Below are 17,012 nucleotides of genomic sequence, written 5' to 3'. Positions count from 1 at the left end.
ATGGAGTAAGAAGAGAGGTGGTAGCTCTTAGGTCAAGGATCAACTCTAAGTCTTCTCTTGTTTGCAGTTGTGGTGAACAGACTGACTGATAAACTCTGGGTGAAGTCTGAGCAGGATATATGATTTTTAGCTAAAGTAGAAAGGAACTGGAAGAAAGTGTGGAGAAATGAAACCCTGCTCTGTAGCAGGACAGATCACATGTGAATGAGACAGAAGGCTGAACCAAAGAGATACAGGAAGTAGATGAGTTTAGGTATCCTGAGCCTGGGAGTAATAACATTTAATTTTTACTGCTTAAAACAATCTTAAAAAATACAATATGATTAATTTTGTAATTGACAGGTCCCATTTTTTTCTATTTCTAGGAACAAAAAATATATATTTTGTGGGGGTTCCCCTTGTTGGTCAGGGGTTCTTGAAATTATCCTAACATTTCCCCCCTTCACGGCGCCCCTGTCCAGAAGTCATCAGTCCAAATCAGCAGGCAGTCACTGGGGTGAATGAAAACTGAATTAGTGCTGCCAACAATGAAACTTGTCCCTTTCCTGCTATTAACTTTTTACTTTAACATAGAAAGTACTCCTTCACCAGGGGCCTCATGCATATAGCAGCGTGCGCACAAAAAATGTGCGGCGCCATAATTTACGCACAAGTCAGCATGTATAAAAATTAACTTTGCGTCAAAGTTTGTGTAAATATACGTACACGTTTTCCCTGGCGTGAAAATGTGCGGCAGCCACGCAAATTTTGTCTGTGAACAATATCAAACTACAAAGCGTCAAAACTCACATAAATACACTGAAATCTGACTACATACAGTTATTTAGACCTTAAGAGAAAAAACATCGGGTTCGATGTTTTTAAAACATAACATGTTGATTATGTTTTATTACCGTTTAGATTTATTTTAATAAATGCGGTTCAGGTTTTTTTGGATGTTTTTTTTTCTTTAAAATTTATTTTTATTTTTGTCAGGTGACAGTATGTGCCCTCAAAGCACCTTATAAATAAAATTTATAATAATAATAATAATAATAATAATAATAATAATAATAATAATAATAATAATAATAATGTTATTATTATTATTATTATTATTATTATTATTATTATTATTATAAATACTAATACTGCTTCAAACAAGGACGTTGCCATGGTTATTGCTTCACGTGGTGGCAGACTTCCGGCCGGATATTTATACTAATTTACATATGTATTTGTGGGTGGTGACAGGGCGGACCAGCAGCTGCTCTATTTCCCGCAAATTAGGATTTATAAAGGAAAGGTGCGCGGCCACGTGCGTGCGCACGGCTTTATGTATCCGATGTTTTTTGTGCGGCACACTTTTCTAAAATTTTCCGTATGCCAAGTTTTAGCACTCTTTTATGCATAAGGCCCCTGGTTCTCCTGGATGTTTCTTCCTGCTAAATCTGAGTTTTTCCCCTTCATTTCATTCTCGACATGAGAAATTGTTGTAAAATTGACAATCTCAACGCAAGTGATTGTGTTAATCAATTTACGTGTTTATCACACTTTAGTGTTTCAGAACATCAAACCAACTGAAATATTTGTCAAAGACAATAATAAACACAAAATGCAGTTTTTAAATGGAGGTGTTTGTTTTCAACACAGGAAAAAAGAAAACACACGACTGTGTAAAACATGACTCTGTGTAAAACATGACTCTGTGTAAAACAAAAATAATTAAAAAAAGTACCAATGCACTGCCAAGGCGTCCCTTCCTTCATCGTTTGATGCTTACATAAAAACATACCACACCAACCCATGCATTCAATCACATGCACATGCTGGCTTCTTCTGGAGCAGATCATAAGACGCTTGTCTCTTTCTGACGCATTGAGTGTTCCTCTTCCTGGAAGGCCGGACTGGCAGGTGGCGTGGCGCTGGCGCTGCTGCTGCTGCTCTGAGTGACATGGTTGGGCTTGCTGGCATACATACATGCTTTTACATGGAAACTCATGCTCACATAACTCTATGCTTGGATGCCCTTTTGGATCCCCTAACCTAACTTTAAATCACACCATCAGTCTAATGTCATGACTTATGCTTCTGGACTTTGGTTTGTATGGACCTCTAACATTTGTAACATAGGCAGACATAGTTTCAGTAAAATTATGATCTTGTTACAGAAAGGTTAATTGCATGACAGTTTTATTACATTAGTATTGCAACTTTAATAAACAATACCTTGTTTATTAAAGTTAAACATATGTTTTGTGTAAACCTCAAATCCAGACTGAATGTCGTTGCAAAATTGGTCTTGATGGCTTCCCTGCACTGTTCTACTTCAATGAAATTGTGTGTTTTCAAGTGATGTCATGAGGACTTTAGTCAGCTTGTTTTGTTTGTTTTTTTTCTTACCATCACAGTTTCATTTCTAAATACCGACAATTTACCATTAATACAGTTTTATATTAATTGTTTTTGAATCATCAATATAAAGCAACAAATAAAAAGGAAAATGTAACCAAGAACAGAGGAAAAAAACTGGTCTTGTGTTGTTTTGGCTGAAACAAAATTCCTCTTCTGCACCATTTAGTATAAGAACTAAGGCAACGCACCAATGGTCACACTCAACTAGGAACTTTAACCAAGAAGCAACAAATAAGAAATAAACCATGGAGAAAGGAGCACCGTGACCATCAGTGGAGCAGCCAGGTGGCGCACAGAGCCGCCATGACATGTGACCAAACAAAGCGTAGGCAATGAGAATGATGTATGTTCAGACAGCATTATTATTATTAGCCGTCACTACCTGAGACACAAGTCCTATCATTCAGGGTAAAGAGCTGCTGTAAAGCGTCAGGTCATTTGTGAAGGTCACATTGCATGCATAGCCAGGATGTAAACTGTTGAAATGTCTGACAGAGGGCTGCACATGGCACAGTCAGCAGCCCTGTTGCCTTGTATCAAGACGATTGGTTTGAGTCCTGGACTGGAGCTTTTGTCCATGGATTTTCTATGTTCTCCATAGATTCTCTCTGGGTATTCAAGCTTTCTAACACAGGTCCAAAAACCATGACTGTTTGGTTTATTAGCCTCTCTAAGTTGCCCTTAGGTGTTTGTGCGTGTGTGTCCGTGCGTGTGTGTGTGTGTGCACAGTGGCATTGTCCTGTGTGTCTCTGGTGAATCTTTTCAAAAGAACACTGATGATAGGCACCAGCCGCACACGGCCATGCAAAGATGAGCGGGAATAGACAATAGACAGGTTTGATTATTTAGGAATATGCTGCTTTACCTCTGGGACAGAACTTGGATCTAGGAAAGATGTTTTTCCTGGCATCCTAAGATTTCTGCTGTAATATGGGAAACCACAGAGGTTTGTTTTATGCTCAGTTCACTACATATATCTACACAAGCTGATGAAGTATTTTTCAGCATTTCATGTTCAAACACTTTTAAACTGCGGGTGTACTATGTTGATGTAGATCCATCCTTTTTCAAACAGAAAATTAAAAAAAACAAAATAAGCCAATCCGGAGTTCTGGTCTCCGGTCAGCATGTAGTTGGTCACCTCTGGGAGGCAGAGGACACATATTTAACTGGCTAACTAAATATTTAGGTCCAAGTTAAATATTTAGCTAATATGCAATTTAGTTTCCAACAAGTGGAAGTGAAATTTCAAAATAAAAGTTGGATTCTGGGGGCTGCTATATAAACTCCACCAGTGGGACTGAATTGTTACTGAAGTAACATTTTTTTACTGTTACTTCTGTTACTGTTACTTGAATTACTGTTGATTCTTTGCCCCCCAACATGTCCAACGTTTTAGATGAAAACATTGAATGTACTGCTTTAATGGCTGCAGAGAATCTGCAAGGAATGAGAGAAGAAAAGTTGTAGAAGTACTGGGAGACAGAATGCTGGAACAACGGGACTGAGCTGATTAACTGATTGCAGGTTTGAGGGGAGAGAGAGAAAGTAGCACAGGGACCTAGAGAATGAATCTGACAATCAAGCAAAACTAAAGACAGAAAACTTAATTGAACGAGAGTAACTATGAACTATTGGACGCAAGAAATAAACATAGTACACAAGAATCACTAAGAAAGGACTGAACTAAAGAAAAACAGGAACAATTCTGACCTAACCAAAATAAGAAACTAACAGAATAATAATGAAACTAGAATCAAATCAAACCCCAAAACAACCCAAGATTCTAACAGTCCAATGTTTTCAACTAACACATTGGACATTCCAGGAAGAAAAGAATCGATGATAATAAGAGACAGATCTTACTTGAGCAATGATTTAGCTCTGCCAGCAGCAGAATTCTGTAAAACCCAGCTTTTATTCTGATATTCTACTTCCGCTTGTCGACAAGCTACCTTGCATATACTTAGCTTGGACCTAAATATTTTGTTACAAGCTTAATATTTAGCTACCAACCTAACATTTAATTAACAAGCTAAACATCCAGCTGGCTTGCAAAACATGTTAGCAAGCTATATATGTAGGTCTGAAGTCAATATTTTGTTATGAAAATTATTAATTTTTTAAATAAAATGTTTAATTTGGAAAATAAATATTTAATTTGGAAGTCAATACTTACCTCCCCCAAAACCCCTTTAATAAAGAGCAGGAAGTGAAGGACAGTGAGATTCAGACTGGCTCATCTGTCACTTCTGTTGTGATTGTTAGAATGAGTAATAGTAGAGCAGCAGGGACAGCTGGTGTTAATAGTCAAGATCAGACTCGGTGTCTCCTCACAGCAATGTAGCATTAATGAAATAATCCAGATTACTAAAGCGTCATTCTGGTACATGTAATTAAATTACTAAAGAAAGCCACAGAACAGTAGAAACCAATATCAACCTGAAAAATAAAAATAAAAACTGGAAATTTAGAAATGTATCATTTAAAAATGTGGATTTTATATATTCCTAGTGTTTTAAAACACTAGGAAGTAAATACAGAACGATAGCTAATGGAAATCAAACTATGAACCTCTGTGATCATCAAAATTTAAAGAATCTCGAAGATTAGAAATGTGTTACATTGCACTTCTAGCTTTATTTAACTCTTATATTGTAATAAACTGTTCAATCATCCAGCTGCTTCTCAGGCGGATGCACCAATATTGTGTGTTATTTGATTCAAGTAGCCAATTAAATGACTAGGATCAATATTTTCTATGAAATATTAACTTTAAATTGAAAAGGCTGAATTGAGCAAGCATTTTAAATCTGGCAACAGGAATGCAGAAATGAAATTTAAGCACAAATTTTAAGAGGTGAACTTTTATTTTATAACTAGTGAACCTCCATGACGGTGCCAATGGGTGATAAAACTATATTGGTGCACAAATATCTTAGAAACAGCAGCAGTTATGAGAAGCACGTTATCCTACTTCCACTGGCAGATTAATTTACTTACAACAAGATATTTTTCCCACGTTATAAGTGAAATAATCTGCCAGTGGAACTTGTGCTTATTGATCAATAATAAGGAATTATTGACTTCAAACAAGTTACTTTTAAGTTAGTTTTGCCTTGTTTCGAGTTTTCTAAGGTATTTGCAATAGAAACTAGACAAAAACAAAAACACTTGGTAAGATTTTGTTTTTGCAGTGTAGGTTGTGTTGAGAAAAGCTTTTTTATTTAATCAAATTGAATTAAAAATGTTAATTGGATTAATTTTAGTTAGGTATTTCCACAACCACATCCTCACAGATAGGCACGAGATGCAAGAGATGCCACAACTTTGTAAACATCACATTGTAAACTTCCAATCAGTTATGAAATTCCTGGCCTGCAACACATTTTACCTAAACTGCTGTACAGAACCTAAGATTCTGAACTTACCCTAAAATGGAGAAGTCACCAAAACGTTTCCTTGCTCTAGGTTTTCATTGAGGCTGTATCCTGCTGTGTCCTTGTAGGAAGTGCATCATGTAATGAGGATTTCATGAACTGAGCTACACTGGCAGTCTTCAGTACGCCTCTAGACTGTAGAGCGAGCAGCAGTCATTGGCCCTCACTGTGTACTCTGATATGTAAGTGATATTATGTGTCAGAAGGATTTAGGGGCAAGAATTTCAACAAACAGGTAAAGACAGACTGTAAAGCAAAGAAAAAGTCAATGCACTGTTTCTAAAATTTAAAAATATTATTTTATACACAATGTCAGTTTTGACAGAAGATTATCCAGGAGAACGTGAAAACATTTTTTATAATCAGAGATGACATTAGATTGTCCACAATACAGTAAAGATTTTAAGAATATGGAGTCATTTCATTGAGAAAAATGCAAACCTAAGCTCAAAGAGCGTATTTCTGATCTACGATCCCTCTCGTCAGTCTCTGATTCATTGCTAACAGAACCCCAAGGACAGGGGATTACTTACAAAAGCTTTGTGGAGCACAAGTCACATTAACACATACTGCTGTAAACGTTCCTGTGCAATAAATAGATTGGCATGTTAGCCCAAATCACAAAATCTCAAAGGCTTTTCAAAATGGAACATCACAGAGTGTAAGCATGGCTTTTAAACACAGGAAAAATGTCTGCAGGATTTCTGTTTTTGTTCAGTTTTTTTGAGAACACTCAACCCTATGTGTACTGATGCAAGGAGGTAGAAAACAAACGATTGTCCGTAGGAAGTCCAGGGCCATGTTTTCTCAACAAGTGACTGCAAACTGCTGTTCTACGTAGTCCAACTACATGAAGACATTTCAGATTCTGCCTGCCAGTCCAGACTTGTCTCTGGTAGAGAATGTGTGGAAGATAAGAGACAAAAAACTGATAACTTGGATCTAGGGCAAAATCTGGAAGAATCGAACAAGACTGCTTTGAAATTTCTGGACATGAAATTCCAAAGCAGTGTGATACTGTAAAGACAGTTCCTTAAACTTCTTCTCCCTGAAACAGTCAGACAACAGCAGAGTGTTTTCAGGTAGAGGCTTCTTTAGACCTCCTGTAACACTGACCACTAGAAGCATCCAGCCTGAGGGTATTGAAGGGATTTTTCTTAAAGACATCTTATATTTAACCACCAGAGGGCAGCAGAGCTAATGTAGGAGTCTGAGCCGAACCTCTCAGTTGTATTTTGTTGTATTAAATAAAGAATATAATCGGCACTCAAAATAATTTTCATAAACCATACACACCCAAAACACTCCTAACATGGCATTCTGGATGTTTTACAGTTTTCTTGATGTCAGAGCAAAGCTGCTGTTAAAACATTTTTTTTAATGAATACTTAAAGTTCTGATTACAGAACAAAATGTAATATGTATTATTTTTATTGCAGTTTCTCTGGAGGGTTCCATTTGTCTCCTATGGGCACTAAGTGAGACTTCATTCTGGTGGGATGTCAAAGGGTTGATGACATCATTCATCGGTGGTCTTCATCATTATTTATTTCCAGTCTATTCAGTCTTTGCTTTATGTATCAGAAACTTCAGCAAAACCTTAAACGTCATAGTTAATGGTTAAAACAAAAGAGTAAGATGGGAAAACAATCATAGATGTGATAAAATATAGTATATCTTTCCTAAATTTGTTCATGCTTTAATAAAATCTGTTTTGTTTTGCAAAACATCTGCTATTATTGGTTCCTTTGGGATGTAACGCAGATAATAACTGAGTAAAGTGCGTAAACAAATTAGTGTTTTTCAAAATTATACCAAAGATTTCATGCAAACCATAAAACAGTTTAATAGTGACTTAAGAGGGACAACCTCCATTCATATTATATACAATATACAAGTATATGTGTCACAGCATAAGGAGAGTAAAACCAAGACGGAGAGGACAGAATGAAAACAAAAACTTACTGTAAGTCTTAACCCTCGGCTGCAGAGGATGATGGTTAGCCTGAAGCTCCTCTGGTGCTGGATGCAGTTGTTACTGTTTGTATCAGCAGGCCAGAGACTGAGAGGACGAGAGGACTGCCAACGGTCAGGCCCACAGGATGGACTGGAATCCCATAAGCAAACAGATGGAGAATAGGAGGAAGTGGAGACTGTTCTTACCTTCCTGATGGCAGGAGACCATAACTGCACACACCTCCCATTCACTTAATGAAGCCAGGGGTCAAAGATTTGACCCCTTGCTCTATTATTTTATTTATTTACTCAAATCATTGATGGGTATTCAACAACATTCATTGAACTGTGTGTTTTTGAACTGCCAAATGTCAGCTCCAGTTCATTCTCCAAAGACAATAGGGAATGGGGGGAAAAGTCAAAATTTGTGTTACAATGATAGATTCAGGGCTTAAAGTAAAAAAAAATCCTGAGCCTGAAACTTAGATTGGTGATAGAAATGAACTATACCGTTTCTATCACAGTTTAATAAAAAGTGTCTTTGGATACTGCAAACAATTGCTTCTAACAATACAATTAACAATACAATTAGCTAAACAAACAAGCTTAAATAAGACTTCAGTTCATTTCAACTCAAAACAAAATGTTAAATGTCTGTGCCCTAAAGGTTCGCCTTACAGGCAAAAATCCCTCAACATTAAATAAGAGTCCTTTCAGTCAATGTTTTTGCAAGTAATTTTGAACATACAACATTACCAACTAAATCAGTTTCTCAACCTTTTTCGGGCCAGCGCCCCCTAGCCTTTATCTAGGTCCCTCACCGCCCCCCACCAAATAATTTGTAGGCTACTTTGAACTGACTCTTATTTTATCATTAATATTCCTATCACTATTGTAGATGTTTTGATTCTATTTCATCCCTACTGACCGCCAGAGGCGGTGCTTCAAGCACTGGAATGATCATTCTTGCGCATGCGCAGGTCGAGTACTAATGACAACAATGTCACCTGTGACCTGCCGGGGACCCACGTGACTCTATATAGTCACATGACACCCGGCGTTCAATCCCTTTTTTCTTCTCGCGCGCAGGTGTGTTGAGAACAGGTGTGTGGTCGTGTGAAGCTAGCTGCTTCTGTGTACCACTGTAGTATATCTGCTTGTTGCTAGTAGCCCCGTGACCGAATTTGGTCGGAGCTGCGGGCGTAAGTCTCGCCCTCCAGGGGCTGCACAAGCTGCTTCCCCATTTACCAGATCTGCGGTCGCACTGCGACGACTGGTAAGTGTTTGGTTTTTTTCTTTGCTTTGATTTGCCTAGTTGTGGCTCTTTGACTCACCTGTAGCGTTTCTGCTCGCGCTGAGTTGATTTTCAGTTTGTATTGTAACTCACCTGTAGCGTTTTCTGCTCGTGTTGAGTTCATTTGAGTTTGGTTGTCTGACTCGCCAGTGGCGTTTCTGCTCGCGCTGAGTTAATTTTCTGTTTGTATTCTAACTCACCTGTAGCGTTTTCTGCTCGCGTTGAGTTCATTTGAGTTTGGTTGTCTGACTCGCCAGTGGCGTTTCTGCTCGCGCTGAGTCCTTCTATAAGTTATTTGAACTCACCAGTGGCGTTTCTGCGCTGAGTTCTTGTTGGTGTCGAAGGGATCACGCCTTTCAGCAATATGATGTTGGACAATTTCTGCTGCTCGACCTGTCTGGCTCCACTTCAACCCGACGACGGGCATGACTTGTGTCCCTCCTGTCTCGGTGTGGAACATCTCCGGGAGGCTCTGTCGGATGAGGCTTGCCCCAACTGTTGCATCATGCCCCGCTCTGTCAGACTGGATCGGCTGGCGGCGCTGGAGAGGCCTACTGACTGCGTGGGCGCTCTGCCGCATGGTTCGTTGCCCCCCGGACAGGCGACGTGCAAACGGCCTACTGCAACTGCGACTTCGGAACCTGCGAAGAGAGCCAGACGGACCGATGCAGGGAGGTTGTCCACGAAGGTGGATCACCTCTCTACGGAGCTAACCCGCATGAAGACCCTCCTCCAGTCGTTTAGAACTGATGGTGAGCACAGTGCGGCTTTCCCTCCCGAGCGGGATGAGGCATCGGTCAATGATGACGATGCTATTTCGGTGGCGGCCTCGGGCACCCATTTTTGTGATGAACCTCCAGGATTGGAGTCTGGGGCCTCAGAATCTGACTCCGTTGCCTCCCAGGAGGATACAGGGGAATCTGTGACTGCCGCCATTCGAGTGGCTCTTGCTCGTTTAAAGATTGGTGTTCCTCAGACCCGACCTGCAGCTTCCAGCGCTTTCTTTAGGCGCGGTAGATCTGAGGCTGCCTTAGTGGTTCCTCCCTCAGAGGAATATATTAGGGAACTACATGCTTGCTGGTCGGATACAAAGGCACTTTCACGTCTGACGACGGACGGCAGGGTTCTGGCGTCTATGCAGGAGGCGCCCACGGTTGGCTTGGGGCAGATGCCTGCGGTGGAACCGGGCATCGCCTCCCTTATTATCCCCCCTGATGAGGCTTTGCGGCCCAATGCTCGTTGTCCGCGGCCTCAGTGCCGTATTACTGATGACCTTCTCTGCAAGGCCTATGATTCTGGGGCCCGCATGGGCCGGATTGGGAACTCCCTCTCCCATCTTCTGCTGGCCCTGTCCTCTTCCTTGGAAACCGTTCCACTGGACCACAGGACGCAAGGCCTGGTTGATGCGTCTCTGCAGGCTTTTGCTCTCATGACGAGGGAGCTGGGGCGCACACTCTCCACGCTGGTTCACGCTCGCCGCCAGGTCTGGTTGGCGCAGTCATCTCTTACGGAGCTTTGTAGGAGGACCCTCCGGACCCTGCCTGTGGTTCCTGGGGAACTTTTCGGCTCTGCGGCACTCGATGCCTTGGATCGTACAGCCCAGGCCTCTCGAACACGGCAGCAGCTGGCAGGGCTTCACAGACGTGATCGCCTGCGGGTTGGCTCTTGGGCTGCTGCGGGTCCTTCACGGAGGTCCTCGCGCCCACCTCCTTCTTTCATTGAGACCCAGGGTCTGGTGACGGGTCAGAGGTCGGCCCAACGACCTGCTCCGGATCAGGGGAACCGAGCTCAAGACCGAGCTGGGGCCAGGGCATCTCACCCCTTTCGAGCCGCGCAGTTTGGCCGGTGTCCTCCCAGGCCATCGAGGGGCCGGGGGGCCCGCAGGTGATGCCTTACGGCCGGCGGTCGGTTGTTTTACCCCGGGACAGCTCCACTTCTGGGCTGCCCACACACCGGACTTGTGGGTGTTGTCCACCCTGTCCCAGGGGTACCGCCTTCAATTCCGCCGCCGGCCGCCCGTCCCTGGCTGGGTCAGGATGACTGTGATCTGCGACCCGGTGAAAGCACAGGCACTGAACCAGGAAATCTGCACATTGCTGGACAAGGGTGCTATAGTGCCGGTGGACCCCCTGCGGGATCCGGGGGGCTTTTATTCCATGTACTTTCTGGTTCCCAAGAAGACTGGAGGTCTACGTCCGGTCTTGGACCTCAGGGGCCTGAATGTGTACTTGAAGGTAATGCCCTTTCATATGGTGATCACAAAGGAAGTGTTGCAAGCCATTTCCCCGGGCGATTGGTTCACTTCCATAGATCTCAAGGATGCTTATTTTCATGTTCCCATTGCTCCGCCCCATTGGCGGTTTCTTCGTTTTGCCTTTCAGGGGAGACACTTCCAGTTCAGGGTCCTCCCCTTCGGACTTTCGCTGTCCCCCAGAGTGTTCACCCGATGTGTCGCAGCAGCTCTATCTCCTCTGCAGAGACGAGGATTGAGGATCCTCCCGTACCTGGACGACTGGCTCATTTGTGCCACGTCACGGGAACAGGCGATTTGGGATACTCGGTTAGTGCTCCATCATGTGGAATGTTTGGGCTTGCAGGTGAACATGAAGAAGAGCAATTTGACTCCCTCCCAGGGGACCGTCTTCCTGGGTATGGCAATGAATTCCGTCTCGATGACTGCTTGCCCTTCGCCCCAGCGGGTGAGCGGTATATTGGGCATGCTCCCAGAATTCAGGCGGGGCATGGCACCACCTCTTGTGCGGTATCTTCGACTCCTGGGCATGCTTACGGCAGCATCCGCCGTAGTGCCCTTGGGGCTGCTGTCATTGCGGCCCCTCCAGATGTGGTTGAACACCTTGAATCTGGACTCCACAAGGTACGCTCATCGCCGCAGGAGGCTTCGGGTGGGCCCTCAATGTCTTCAGTCTCTGTCCCAGTGGAGGGTGAAGTCGTTCATGACACAAGGGGTCCCGCTCGGTTCCCTCCCGTGTCGTCGGGAAGTTGTGTTCACGGATGCATCCTCCACGGGCTGGGGTGCAACATGGCGGGGTCAAATGGCACAGGGGACATGGTCCCCGCGGCAGTGCCGGGAACACATCAACTTCCTGGAATTGCAGGCTGTGTTTCTCGCTCTCCGGAGCTTTCTTCCAGGCTTAGGGGGGAAGCATGTGCTGGTGAGGTCAGACAACACCTCTGTGGTTTTTCACATCAACCACCAGGGGGGGACCAGGTCCAGGAAACTATTTTACTTGACTCGGCGGCTCCTGATCTGGGCAGCCCCATGCTTGACCAGCCTCAGGGCAGCCTACATCCCCGGGCCACAGAACGTGTCGGCCGATTTTCTATCCCGTCAGAAGCCGTTTCCAGGCGAATGGAAACTTCACCGGGAGGTGGTGGAGTGCATCTGGACGGCTTTCGGCAGGGCGGATGTGGACCTATTTGCCTCGAGGGACGCATTTCACTGTCCCCTTTGGTTCTCCTTGGACAACAGCGGTCCTCTGGGCCACGATGCGCTGGCACACGACTGGCCCCGGACCCTCCTTTATGCCTTTCCACCGTTCAGCCTACTTTTCCAGACTCTCCTGAGGATTCGTCAGGAAGGGCACAGGGTTCTGTTGGTGGCCCCCTGCTGGCCAGCAAGGGCTTGGTTTCCTCTCCTTTGCGAGCTCAGCTCAGGGTCTCCAATGCGTCTCCCCTCCAGGAGGGATCTTCTTTCCCAGATGGGGGGTCGGATTTTGCATCCCGAACCGGACCAGCTCCAACTCTGCCTTTGGCCCCTGCAAGGCCGGGAGCCGCTTTCTCCAGCTATACTGGGTCGGTAGGCCGTACGATGGCTAATGCATGGGCGCCATCCACGCGAGTTGTCTATGCTAACAAGTGGGCGGCCTTTGCGACCTGGTGCCACGATAAAGGGCGGGATCCAGTGCAGTGTTCGGTCTCTGACATACTGACCTTCCTGCAGGAATTATTGGATCAGGGAAGGTCTCCATCTACCTTGAAAGTGTATGTGGCTGCCATTTCCTGCTGGCATGTCGGTCTGAATGGTCGTTCAGTGGGCCGAGACAAGGATGTTGTGCTGTTTTTGAGAGGTGCTCTGCGTTTGCACCCACCCGCTCGTCCTGTGGCACCAGCATGGGACCTTTCTCTGGTGCTTGATGCTCTTCGGTCCCTCCCATTTGAGCCCTTGGCATCTGCGGACCTCAAATGGCTCTCAATGAAGACGGCGTTCCTTTTGGCGATGGTTTCCGCAAAGCGTGTGGGGGAATTACAGGCTCTCTCGATTGCTGAGCCCTGCTGCCGGTGGAATCCGGATGGCTCAGGTGTTACACTGTGGCCTGATGTAACATTTATTCCTAAGGTGTCAGGGGGGGCAGGCAGTACCCAGCCACTCCATCTTGCCCGGCTCTACACCGGTGGCTCCTCTGAGCCACTGTGCCCTGTTCGTGCCCTTGAGGCATATATCAATGCCACAGCATCCTTCCGACGGACAGATAGCCTTTTCGTTTGCTACGCTGGCTCACGAAAGGGTCAGGCGCTTTCTAAGCAACGACTTGCACACTGGGTGGTGGATTTGATCTCCAAGGCTTATGCCTTGCAGGGCCAGGAGCTGCCGGCCGGCGTGAGGTGCCACTCTACAAGGGGAATGTCGACCTCGTTTGCAGCTATGTCTGGGGTACCGTTGGACGTTATATGCCGTGCAGCCTCCTGGAAGTCGGCTAGTACCTTTACTCGGTTTTACAGGGTGAATGTGGCTGCGCCCCATCCCCTTCAAGGAATTCTGGAGCAGCACGCCCCTACATCACATTGAGGTGGGTGGTGCGGTGGTTATCCCTTGGATGTTGCCTATTCCTCGTGACCTTGTTGTTATGAGTCATCCAGTGCTTGAAGCACCGCCTCTGGCGGTCAGTAGGGATGAAATAGAACGAAAGTTACTGCTGTAACTACGGTTCTATGAATCCCGGATGACCGCCAGAGTGCTTGGTCCCTCGGAATCCTTGCTCTTCGCGAGAAGGTGGAGGGATTGAACGCCGGGTGTCATGTGACTATATAGAGTCACGTGGGTCCCCGGCAGGTCACAGGTGACATTGTTGTCATTAGTACTCGACCTGCGCATGCGCAAGAATGATCATTCCAGTGCTTGAAGCACCGCCTCTGGCGGTCATCCGGGATTCATAGAACCGTAGTTACAGCAGTAACTTTCGTTTTTATGCTTGTTTATTTATTTATCATCAAAAATTTCCCAGAGAACAAAAAAGCCATGGGGATAGAAATTATTTTCACAGGTGTCTATGAAAAATTTAATGAACATTCAAGTTAAAATCAGTAGGCCTAACAGCAGCCAATCAGAGTGGAAAAAATATTCTTGTTCTTTGCCATTTTCTAGTTGTTAAATATTCCAGAAAATGATCAGATAAAAGATGTACAACATGCCAGTTTAAACTTTGATCTATTTGCAAACCGACTGAGCTCTGCAACATTAAAACATGGATAGAACTGTAACTACATTAATCATAGCTCTTCTTCTCTTCAGTGTTTCTGTTACTGGTGGTGCAGCTCTGTGCTGCCTTCAGGAGAATGGGACATCAGAGTATCATCCATAAAATTTCACCCACATGGCATTTACTGTTCAAACCAGAGCTTTCAGTGGAAAAACAAAAGTTCCAGATCCTTTTAATGCCATAGAAATATGATACAGAAACATGGATTATATCTTTATATAGACCTGTCCATTGATTATAGATTAATAGTTTTACTGGACAGAAATTACAAAGAACAAATCTGGTTCTTAATCAAATCCTAATGAGTCAAATTGAAAGTGTCATGGAGTCATCAGCCTCATGACATTAACACTGACATGAAAAATAATATTGAAGAAATAAATACATTAAATCTAATTAAAACCATAAATAAGTGATAAGTTGTTTACTGTTATGGTCTGTAAGATATATTTATTCTCAGTACTAGATGTGGTCTCAACAAACCCATGGCACTTCAACAATATTATTTTACCTTTTATCTGGAAATAGTGTCTGTTTATTCTTGCCATACAGTCTCTGTATTAATTATTGCTCGAAAGGTCTTGCCATACCAGTTTATTCCTCTGTATTTACTTTAGTTTCTTAGTTTATTCTTGCATTTTGTTCTTCATTCGTTTCCATTTAGTTTCCTTTGATTAATATTATTCTGTCCTGGTTTATTGCTATGTCCACTTTAGTCTCTATCCTGTTGCTACATTTATTTTATCGTTTATTGACAATCATTAATCTTCACTCATCACCTGCTGCTCCGCCTAATCGTCATGTTTCACATCATGTGTTGATTTTTCACTGTTCAGCGTCGGATTCTCTGTTTTTATGTCATAATTCACATCTAGCTCGTCGCTCCGTTTTATGTCCAGTTTCTCCTGTTTCAGAGTTTTGCGCGATGTGCGCGTCGTTTTTTATTTTAACCCGTTAAGGTGCAGGGCAGTCGGGAAACGTATCGATGGGGAAAAGGCAGACTGACATAAACCTTTTAAAGGAACAGAAACAATTTCGGTATTTTGATTATTAAAATTTAAAAGTGCTGTGTTGTTCTATCACCCCCGTTTCATATCGGACCACTTACAGCACCGGTGTTAAAATGAACGCTCTCTATCGTGGTGTCACCATGGAGGGATTTCTTTATTTAAATGGGTTCATTTTTCAGAGGGATACACAGTGAGGGTATCGTGATTTTAGTAATTACATGTTTATAAGAGCGATTTTCTGTTGTCCTTCCATGGAATCGGGCAGCTTTCAGACGGAAATAAAACACTTTTTAATATAAGTTGCTGCTTAACATGATCACAGAACTGAAAAAAACATATGCACAAAAATACCAGACAGAATGAATCACAGCAACGTCATCAGCCGGTGAGACGTTGTGATGGATGGGTGGTGTGTGTAGGTGCGTGTGCGTGTGTGTGGGTGCACTTGTTTAACAATCTCATTTAGGACAATTTCTACCTGAAGACTGATAGGCTTTATGGAGACTAAAGTCGTCTCGTTTAGAGGAAAGGTGTGAATTAAGATTTGGTAAAGATTAGGATTAGTAATGGTTAGGGTTGGCTAAAATCCCTGGGTGAGACATAAATGTAGTTATTAAAGTGAATGAAAGTCAAGATAAAGGCCTCATACTGGTAGTAATGCAAACTTTGCGTGGGGAGGTGGCCGAGGATGGAGGCAGGGAGGGAGAGGAAGGAAGTGAAGAAAAAAAAACAAGCAGTCAACACTGCAGAAAAACAACCAGGAATAACATTTCCTCTCTGACTGTGCTCCAGTTGAAACATGGACAACCAATTGTTAAATGTTATGTGAGGCTAACAATAATTAGCTGTAAAAAACAATATGGTATTTTTCTGAAGCATGCTGGTCATTTCGCCCCTTCACTGTTAGTTTTGGTTTTCTTCAAACCTGGTCCTTCTGGGTAAGAAATGGAGGCCTACTCATTGTCTATTACCAGGAAATTATTCCAATAAATAATATCTCCCAGCAAGAGGCCATTTATTGTCTTTAACTGGAATCAGAATCAAAATCAGTCAATAATTAAATTAAACTAAAATAAATGGAAATCAAGCATAATACAATGTTTTCATTTGAAAAATTCCAATTCATTATGTTGGATATGAGACTGGGGAAGTTTTCTTTCTCCATAATTCTTGCCTAAGTAAGATATAAAAAAAATTGATGTGCTGTGGTTTGCACTTTTACAAGTTCAAAATGAAATTCAAAAATAATAAAATGGCAAAGGATCGGGGCTGCAGTGGTGGAGTTGGTTGCACTGTTGCCTTGCAGCAAGAAGGTCCGCGGGTCTTTCTGCAAGGAGTTTGCGTGTTCTCCCTGTGTCCAAAACATGACTGTCAGCTCGATTGGTCTCTCTAAATTCTCCTTACATGTGTGTGTATGGTT

General features: G+C 43.4%; 1 protein-coding gene across 1 annotated transcript; it reads left to right on the top strand.

Annotated features, from left to right (window-relative positions):
* The first annotated feature begins 9,448 nt into the window (after positions 1 to 9,448).
* Positions 9,449 to 10,972, top strand: LOC148160006 (uncharacterized). The gene has a single exon (XM_088005278.1). It carries the CDS (start codon positions 9,449 to 9,451, stop codon positions 10,970 to 10,972), a length of 1,524 nt encoding a protein of 507 aa, XP_087861404.1.
* Positions 10,973 to 17,012: the final 6,040 nt, after the last annotated feature.

The sequence above is a fragment of the Poecilia mexicana genome, unplaced genomic scaffold (genome assembly GCF_051168715.1).
Source record: "Poecilia mexicana isolate PSO_F unplaced genomic scaffold, ASM5116871v1 scaffold_4, whole genome shotgun sequence".
Taxonomy (NCBI): Eukaryota; Metazoa; Chordata; class Actinopteri; order Cyprinodontiformes; family Poeciliidae; genus Poecilia; species Poecilia mexicana.
The sequence above is the reverse complement of the archived record's forward strand: the minus strand, read 5'-3'. Positions and strand labels throughout refer to the sequence as shown.

What these genes read in the sequence shown, in the direction of transcription:
- LOC148160006 (XM_088005278.1), top strand. Translation starts at nt 9,449, where the DNA reads ATGATGTTGGACAATTTCTGCTGCTCGACCTGTCTGGCTCCACTTCAA.